This window comes from Tachysurus vachellii, chromosome 19 (assembly GCF_030014155.1).
Source record: "Tachysurus vachellii isolate PV-2020 chromosome 19, HZAU_Pvac_v1, whole genome shotgun sequence".
Lineage (NCBI taxonomy): Eukaryota > Metazoa > Chordata > Actinopteri > Siluriformes > Bagridae > Tachysurus > Tachysurus vachellii.
The window spans coordinates 18936929-18947408 of NC_083478.1; the positions used below are offsets into that span (position 1 = coordinate 18936929).

The window sequence follows — 10480 nt, forward strand, 5'->3', positions numbered from 1 at the left end:
TGCTTTATTTACGCTCTTTATTTTTCTACACTTTCTTCACATATTTGTTAAAAGAAGCAAAATTATTAGGATTTTATTTCATTTCATAAGAAGCAGTAGATACTTTTGCATCCACATAGAGCTACTACTGTGTTATGTCATGTAGTTTTCCTATGATCAGAAACTGTCATAATTCAGTCCCTGTTCCTGTTTCTACAGAATTCAAAGTAGCTTGTCTTTGCAAATTCTGTCTCGCTGTCTCACGGAATTTTAGACCAAATAAACCATAGATCACTGGATTGAAGCAGCAGTGGCTGAAAGCCAGGAGACGACAGATGTCGAAGGCATAATGAAAATGTTCTAAGTTAAAAGAACTGAAATAACGAACTGTGTGCATGAAACTCATTATGTTATAAGGAGCCCAACAAATAAAGAACGTAACCACCAGAAAGAAGGCAAGTCCAGTAGCTCTGTGTCCGTGGTTCTGGTTTGTCGGTGACTTGAAGATGGTTCGCAGAATCTTGATGTAGCAAAAAGCCATGAACAAAAAAGCAAACACAAAACCAATATTCTGTCCAAATATAATAAGAACCAGAACACCTATGTACATGCAGCCATTTGAGTGAAGTTGCACTATTACTAGCACCAAGTTAGGTGATGCTGCATAGAAGCTCACCATCCACGTAATGATTGCGACACAACCTCCTTTCTTCCAGACTGACACAGGATGCACAACGGTCATGTAACGCTGAACGCTCATCAGCACCAGGAACAGGACGCTGCTGTAAAATCCGACCGGGCGAGCGAAGCTGGCGTCTTTGCACATGGAGACTCTGTAATCCCAGGCATTGTTGTAGAACCAGAACATCAGTGAGACAGTAGACAGCAGGTCTGACAGAGCCAAGTTGAGTATAAAGATAGCAGTCAGTGATCGAAGCCTCATAAAGAATACACCGATCACAACAACCAGGAGGTTTCCAATGAGACCGACCAGGATCACGGTGCTGAGAATGATCTGAATTGCATTGTTCATGTCGTTAGCCATGGATCTGTTGAGCAGTTCATCAACAAACAATGAAGAATCATGTTCATGTACAATAGGTGCATTTAGGTCATCAAACACATCATACACAGCGTCACAGGAAAGAAAACCGTGACATTTTCTCACATCCAGTTAATATGGAAAAAAAAGAAATTCTAGTTGAAATAAGAATTTTTACTTACTTTCATTTCCTGAATTAGGACTTAGTTTACTGACTGAAGTTAAATGTACTTAAGCTCCTGTCACATTAGCTATACTGACTATATGTAGGATGGGCACAGTGTTGGAGTTCCCCTGTCTGTACCACAGTTTCCTGTTTACACTTCCTGTTTATAGGTCTACATTTGGGGTCAGAATAAATTCCAGTAACACTGAAAGTACAAAATGATGTGTGTATCTGCTGTATATATCTATTCATGGTGAATCTAGATCTGGTTCCTATTAGGTCCACTATAAAATTTAGATAAAGCAGAACATGTGGAATCTAGACCAGGTGGAATAGAGACCTTGTCTCTCATATATATATATATATATATACACACACACACACACACACACACACATATATATATATGTATATACACATATATGTGTGTGTATATATATATGTATGTATATATATGTATATACTGTATATATATGTATATACTGTATATATATATATATATATATACACATACATATATATATACACACACACACACACACACACATACATATATATATAAATTCACCAAATAAAATTTCATTTAAACTCAAAATTTGGCCTTAACTTTATATAGCATATATAGTCCAAGATGTTGGCTTGTTTTGGTGCACAGCAGGCAAATATATATTATTTTTTTACTTCTTGGATTGAGAAAATTATGTAAATATGAGGACGTGAGTTCTTCCAAGCGGGTCCGGCAATTTCGATTTGATTGATCTGAAAATACTTTACTGGTTCAGTTCAATCCAAACACAAGTACATTCACGCCCTTGTCATCTTGTTTTGGCAGATCTATAAATTTAGAATATAGAATTAGAAATAAATAAAGGTATATCTTATCTAAAAACAGCCTAGACACACGCAGTAGCCTTACGAAGTGTTTTGTGTTTACATGTAAACAGCTTCTCGTACTGATTTGTAAAAAGAAATACAATCATCTGCCAATGGAATAAGAAAAGCTTTTATTTAAAGCTTACAATAGACAAAAGAATGTAAAAACAAGTGAAATGCTCTTGCATATGCTTTAATATCATTCTTAATAAGCAGATACATGCATCAGATACATTTATCAAGTGTTACATAAAATATCTATATTTTATTTAAACAAAAATGGTACAGATTGCATATTAAAATAAAGCTATGAAAGTATCAAGAGAGATATTTTTTCCGAAGAAAAAAAAAAGAATTGCAGAAAGAAAAGTAAGATTGCAGGAGACAATAACTATTTATTAATGATTAATTATCAAGCACTTGTTAATGGTTTTATTTCTTTTTATAAATACCCTATTTAGAGGCAACATTTTTTTACACTCAGTTTTTTACACACTGAAAATATGGCTTTTAACTTAAAATAAAGTTTAAGAGCATTGATTTTTTTTTTGTTGTATATAGTTTGCTAGCACATCAGTTTTTTGTCTTAGCTTGAAAAACTGATATCAGATATACGTCAGGAAATGAAACTAGTTCTCTGTTATGCTGAAACTTTTCTCACAGGGGACAGACAGTATGTGTGCTGTGAAAGACATGTATCTGTTCCAGGTAATATTTAATTAAATTTGTGCCAACATTCACAGTCATGGTTCTTATGAGCCAACAGGAACCAAGATGCCAGAGCCAGAGCTGCTTATTATTAAGTATTAGCCACAGCACACACAATATTTGCTGTGTGAACATTTGAGAAATGCCTGCTTGGATTATCTTGTTAGTGCTGGTGCTGGTATTTATGAAGTCGTCTCCACAAATACGATGTTCTCTTCATAAGAAATGGCAACAATGCAGATAAGCTGGTGTATGTACACTAAAAACCAGAGCCTTCTGTGTCAGACTTGGTGCTGTGCACTATTGCTGCAAAGAAGCTCAACGTGCATGCAATGATTGGAACGAGTGTGAAGCCACATCCTTTCATCCAACCTAACAGAGGCTGCACGATGGCCATGTAGCGCTCAACGCTCATCAACATTAGGATCATGATGCTGCTGTAAAATCCAGCATTTAAAAGGAAGATGAAAACTTTACATGGTGCAGCTCCAAAAGCCCATCCCCAGAATGGCGGTCCAAGAGAGTCCAAGTCTGACAGAGCTATGTTGGGTATGAAGAAGTTGGTCAGCGATTTAAGATGAATGTAAATTGCACCGATCACAACCACCAGGTGGTTCCCATTGAGACTGATCAGGATCACAGTGCTGAGGATTATGGGAATTGCGATGTGTCTATGTACAGCCTCAGATCCACTGTTAAATGAATAGTCAAAATACTCTGTATAATCATACCCGTATGGAGTATCTGTGGATATGTTGATTTCTGGAAAGCAAAATGTGAATTAGTGAACAAACTTTGAACATCTCTTCCTTCCTGTTTTTTCCATAATAAATCCGTTCACAAGAGATTATCTGATCACAAACTGAACTGATTAGGCATTGCCATGGTAAGGTTAGAAAGCAGCTTAAATAAAATTATTTCCAAATATCTTTTTGAAAATGTGTGTATATGTTTAGTTTTAAATAAAAAATATGGCAGGAACAAAAAACAATCTCCTTTTTGGCTGTTTTCCAGAACTGATCCCAGACAAATCGGATCACATTTTCAATGGTGAAAAAATATTTAAAAAGAGGATTCTTACCCATTTTTTTCCTTTCCTGAGATGAGGCTTGGTTAATTGTCTTAAAAGAGTGACACAACTTGCCTTGCTGTCATTCTCTGTTGTTTTTATGATCATTTATAGTCTCAGTCTCTGGTTTCGGTTCCCTTTTGAGTCTGGTTCCTCTTAAGGTTTCTTCCTCTGACGTGTAGATCACGTGTAAGATAGCGGCCCTAGTCTGCTAGATTGTAAACAACTCCAGCTGAAATATCTAAAAACATACCTACAACATTTTGTTTTGTTGTTTTTTGTTTTTCTCTCTCTCGTTTTTTCCCCCTTCCATTTTTCTCTCATTTTTTTTTCTTTTTTTTTTTTTTTCTTTCGGTTTCAAATCCGGATTATAATATTATACAACCTGGATCAGCTCGAAGAATATATCGACGCGCACTTCAACACACTCTGCTGCGTGTGGACTTGCAATCGCGCAGCATGAGGGACAATTTAGTTTTTACAGGCATCCCGGAACAAACTCCAGACGACCCCGAAAAATCAGTCAAGGATTTCATAATAAAACAACTCAAATTACCGGCGGAAACAGTACAGAGCATCACCTTTCACCGAGTTCACCGTATTAGATCAAAAAACAACAACAACCGACCACGAGCGATCATCGCAAAATTCGAACACTATAAACACAAAGAACTGGTTCAGAGGCAAGGCAAACAACTCAAAGGCACAAACTATGGACTCAATGATCAATATCCAAAGGTCATTCTCGAACGCCGGAAACAACTCTTCCCAATCCGAAAACAAAAAATAAATGAAGGAAAAAAGGCAGTCATTACAGTGGACAAATTATACATAGATGGACAACTATATCGTGATAAGGACATTACTCCCTGGCTTTTCTGAACACGTCACTTTCATTCCTGAGTCAATAACTGCCATAATCACTAAAACATGTCATCTATCACTTTTGTAACCTGGAACGTTCGTGGATTTGGTTCTCAGACAAAGAAGGTCAAAGTTTTTAATCATTTAAATAAATTACAAGCCGACATATGTCTCCTGCAAGAAACACATCTATCAGCATCAGATTATAACAAAATTAAATCATCAAATTACAGTCATTTATTTTCGGCTCACTACAACACAAAACAAAGAGGAGTATGCATTCTAATAAATAAAAAAATCTCTTTTGTTCATAACACCACTATTACAGACCCTGAAGGACGATTCATTATTATAAACATCTCCATTAATAATAGCCCGGTCACAATTGGCAACTTGTATGGCCCAAACACAGATGACCCATCCTTTTTCCAGATCTTTTTCTCTTCAATTTCAAATTTTTCTAATTGTCCAGTTATAATTGCAGGTGATTTCAATACAGTTCTAGATCCAACAATAGATAGATGTAATAGTTTAGGCAATAAACGCATTTGGAAATCTGCAGAAACCATAAAACAGTTCATGAGTGATTTTGGTCTTGGCGATAGTTGGCGTCTACAGCATCCTAACAGTAAAGAATACTCATTTTTCTCACCAGTACACCACTCATATTCCCGCATTGACTTCTTTCTTACCAGTAATTCTATCATATCAAATATTTCTGAATCAAAGATTCATCCAATAGCCATCAGTGATCATGCCCCGGTAACATTAAAATGGAACACAACCAGTCAACATAAACCCAGTACCAGATGGCGATTTAACATATCCCTTCTGAAAGATCATGATTTTGACAGCTATTTCAAAAGAGAGTGGGCATGCTTTCTAGAGATGAATGACTCCCCGGAAACATCTCCATCTCTTCTGTGGGAAACAGGAAAAGCAGTACTAAGAGGAAAAATAATTTCATTCTCAGTTTACAAAAAAAGGAAAGAAAGGGATGAACAAGTAGAATTGGAACAAAAAATTAAACAACTAGAAGACATTAACATAAATAACCCAACAGAAGAAACACAGGATTCATTAAGAAAATATAAACTCAAATTGAACGAATTAATCAATAAACATACACAATTCCTAATTCATAGACTACGACAAGAAAACTTCCATCATAATAACAAATCTGGTAAATATTTGGCAAATCAAATCAAACAAAATAAGGAAAAAGCTACAATACCAGTGATTGTAGACACATCAGGGAAATCCACCAACTCACCAGAAGAAATAAATCAAATCTTTCAAAATTTTTATAGTAAATTATATTCCTCCAATAAAGACCCAGATCAGAAAGACATTGACTCATTCCTCAACAATATCAACCTGCCTCAACTCAGTAAACATGAAATACATACTCTTGAATCTCCCTTATCAGAATATGAACTTTTTAATGCCCTCAAACTCATGCCAAACAACAAAGCACCAGGCCCCGATGGATTCCCTGCTGAGTTCTACAAACACTTTTGGTCCATTTTATCACCACTTTTTGTCCGTATGATTACTGAATCAAAACAAAAATCAAAATTTCCAGATACTATGAACACAGCCACAATTTCACTCCTTCTTAAACCAAATAAAGACCCAACATTACCATCAAGTTATCGCCCGATTTCCCTAATCAATGTAGACGTTAAAATCATCGCCAAAGCACTAGCTCATAGAATAGAAAAAGTCACACCATCTATAATCCATCCAGATCAAACCGGTTTCATCAAAGGTAGACTTTCATCCAACAACACACGCAGACTTTTTAACTTGATGCATTATTCATCAACTCAAAAAAACAAAACCATCATAGTTACTCTTGACGCAGAAAAAGCTTTTGATAGGGTCAATTGGAAATTCCTGTTTTCCACATTAGAGAGGTTTCGTTTTGGGGAGTCATTCATTAATTGGATCAAAATTCTGTATACATCACCTTCAGCCACTGTCATCACCAATGGACTAACATCACATATCTTCACGCTGCAACGGGGGACTAGACAAGGATGCCCACTCTCTCCTTCATTATTTACCATTTTCATTGAGCCACTAGCAGCAGCTATCCGTCAAAATAGCTACATTAAAGGAATTCAAACACTAAACATGCACCACAAAATTAGTCTTTACGCTGATGATATATTACTATATTTACAAGACCCCTCATCTTCATTACAAGTAACGATTAAACTCATTGATTCATTCTCAAATATCTCTGAATACTCGATCAACTGGAGTAAATCAGCCATACTTTCATTACATTCCAACAGCTTGGATGTGACATCCCAGACATCACCTATTCCTTTGTGCACCAACTATATCACATACTTGGGCATTAATGTTTCCCCCAGGCTGTCAGAGCTGTTTGGACTCAACTTTACTTCATTACTTAAAACAATAAATGATGACCTTCATCGCTGGATGAATTTACCACTATCCATTATGGGCAGAATATCAGTAATTAAAATGACTATACTTCCTAAATTAAACTATTTATTTACAATGACTCCAGCATTACCCACCCTCACCTGGTTTAAATCACTAGATTCAATCGTCACTAAATTCTATTGGAAAAATAAGACTCCAAGAATTAAATTGACTACACTACAGAAACCAAAAACACAAGGAGGACTGGAAGCACCACATTTCTACCACTACTTTTTGGCCAATCAGCTCCAAAACATATACAAATGGATTCATCCTAACCCATCAGAAAGCACATGGATAGATGTTGAACAGTCAATTTGCAAAGAGATGAACATTTCAGAATTACCTTTCTATAGTCAGACAATCAAAAAGCATCACTGTTTTAAATCACCAACAATAGCCACAGCTCTGACAGCCTGGTGGAAATTTCATCAAATCACAAACACCCCTCTTGCACCATCTAAATACACCCCGATCTGGAATAACCCAGATTTTATAGTTAATAAGAAGCCACTAAACTTACGCACATGGGTAGATAAGGGCATCACACAACTTCAACACATCCTCCTTAATAACAACTTGGCACCATTTTCCCACTTGGTCCAGAAATACGGCATTGGGAATAATTGTTTTTTGGAATATTTACAAATCAAATCATCTATTCAATCAAAAATCGACACTCAGACAATTAATCTAGACCTTTCGCCTCCAATTTCAGAACTAATTAATATAACCTCACCAAAAAAACTACTCTCCAAAATATATAAAATAATATCCAAATCAGACAACACATTAAGCCTACCCAATGCTAAATGGGAATCAGACTTATCCATTGCTCCCAATGCCGCTTTCTGGACACAAATCTGCAAAAATATCTACTTCATGACAAAAAATGCCAACTTACAACTTATACAGTATAAAGTACTTCATAGATTTCACCTAACTGGACAGAAATTATTTAAAATGGGTTTTACTTCAGAAACATGCTCACATTGCACACAAAATACCTCAGACACCTATTTACACGCTATTTGGCTTTGCACCTCAGTTAAAAAATTCTGGGAAAATGTTATTGACTCACTATCCAACCTTATGGGGTGTCGCATCCCGCTATCTCCCTCCCTCTGTATATTAGGTGACGTATCCATAATCAATTTAAACAGTACAAACAGTCAATTACTCCTAGTGGCTCTAACTATCGCCAAGAAAACTATACTCATGAACTGGAAATCAAGGAACACCATACACATTATAACTTGGAAAAATTTATTAATAGAGTACATCTCCATGGAAAACTTGTCCACCTCCATTCAAAATAGTACATCAGAATTACACCCTTCTTGGTCATCTCCCTTTAACTTCAAACAGTCATGAATCCAGTGACCTTCTTTGTCTGAAGCCATCCTCAATGAAACACCATCAATAATCCCATCAATAATCACACATGATTGGGAGGAGGGGGGTCAGGAAGAGGCAGCTACACAGACTAATATCAAATACAAATAAAATACTTATAAGATTATATTTAAATCTCTCTCTCTCTCTCTCTCTCTCTCTCTCTCTCTCTCTCTCTCTCTCTCTCTCTCTCTCTCTCTCTTTTTCGCTGCTTCTGGACCCTGGTTGGATGTGGCATACTATGTGGCATACCCTGCCATGTGCAGTTCTGATTAGTTGTGGGTGGGTGTGATGTGGGGCCGGGGGCATTGGGCTTTCGCCCTCCAGCTTGTACTTATGCCTGAGATTTCTTATCTCCGGTTGGCCCATCACTTGTCTCGCTGTTTTAATGCATCACATATTAGATGAGGTGTGCACACATTCATTTGGAGCATAATAAAAAATATATATATTTTATATATTTATAAATATATATATAAAAACACACACATAGGGTAAGTGTGGCGCGAGCATGGCGGCCTGGGCTTTGCACTGGGCTGGTTCCATGCTACACGCCATGCTTTTTTAATGCATCATACACTAGTTGACATAAACATATCATGATTATAACAATGAAAGCCAAAAAAAAAAACAAAAAAAAAAAACACACACAAACAGGGTAAGCGGGGCATGTGTGGGACGGCTGGGGATGGATTTTGGGACCCTGGACCCGGCAGCACCTCACTTTGATAGCCCGTTGTAATATGACGCTGGCGGGGGTCTATACTATGCCATGTCCATGAGGGGTATCAGAAGCAGCTTTATAATACCTAATCATTAATAGCCGTATCAATATTACCGTTATTATTATTATTATTATTATTATTATTATTATTATTATTATCGTTGCTATTATAAGTACTACTATTATCATTACTATTAATGGCTGTATCAGCATTATTATTGCTATTTGTCTTTTTGCATTATTAAATGCTATTTGCATTATTATTTCTATTTGTCCTCTTCCTGATCCTTTAACCTCCCCTTCACTCTGGAGGAAATGAGTATATTTGTAAATATGTTTATTATTACTACTACTGCTAATACTATATTACTATTTCTTATTAATTGGGTTTTTCATTATAATTATTATTATTATTATTACTGTTGATACTGTCACTGTTTTTTTTTTTTTTGTTGTGTGATACTATTACTATCTTTATCATTATTATTGTCATTATAATTATTATTATTTAAATTAATATATATATTCCTCTTTGATTTATATATATATATATATATATATATATATATATGTATATATACGTATACAGTTTATATTTGTTGTACTTCCCTACATGCTCCTTCATTCATATATCTCCACTCCCACACCCAGTTACACTTACAGTTTTACACAAACACACACACACACGCACGTTTTGTTTCGTTGGTCTTAGTATTTGTATTTTGCATCTAATTTCTCTTCTGTAAATATTGTAATTGTCTGTTTGCATAATTAAAAAAAAAAAAAAAAAAAAAAAAAAAGGTTTCTTCCTCTTCCATAGGGAGTTTTTCCTCGCCACAGTCATCTCAGTCACCTCAGACTTGTCCATTAGGGATAAATACAAACAAATTTAAATACAAGTCTATTATTAATCTTGAACTTTTTGTACTATATTTGTTATGATCTGTAAAGCTGCATACAGTACATCTAAATCCTGGAGGATGGTCTAGTTCTGGCCAACTGAAAAAAAATCTGCTGTCATCCACAACATTTGTTTAATGTGACCATCCAGAATGTTTTATGTCCTTGAGCTCACCAGTGCATTCTTTCTTTCTTTTTTCGTCTTCTGATGATTGTGTTAGAAAAAGAACTGAAAAAAGAAATCATTCATGAAAATCTGCTATAGATTTTGGTTGAGGATCTAACGAAGGTTATTAAGAG

The 10480-nt window shown here is 35.7% G+C and overlaps 1 protein-coding gene across 1 annotated transcript; it reads right to left on the reverse strand.

The window, feature by feature from the left end:
* Window positions 1–5164, reverse strand: LOC132862540 (C-C chemokine receptor type 5-like). Its single transcript, XM_060894601.1, has 4 exons — window positions 3850–5164; window positions 3029–3530; window positions 2553–2555; window positions 1–1028 (listed from the first exon to the last, which is right to left on the reverse strand). Exons 1-4 carry the CDS (start codon window positions 3851–3853, stop codon window positions 167–169), a joined length of 1371 nt encoding a protein of 456 aa, XP_060750584.1. The 5' UTR covers window positions 3854–5164; the 3' UTR covers window positions 1–166.
* Between the last annotated feature and the right edge of the window lie 5316 nt (window positions 5165–10480).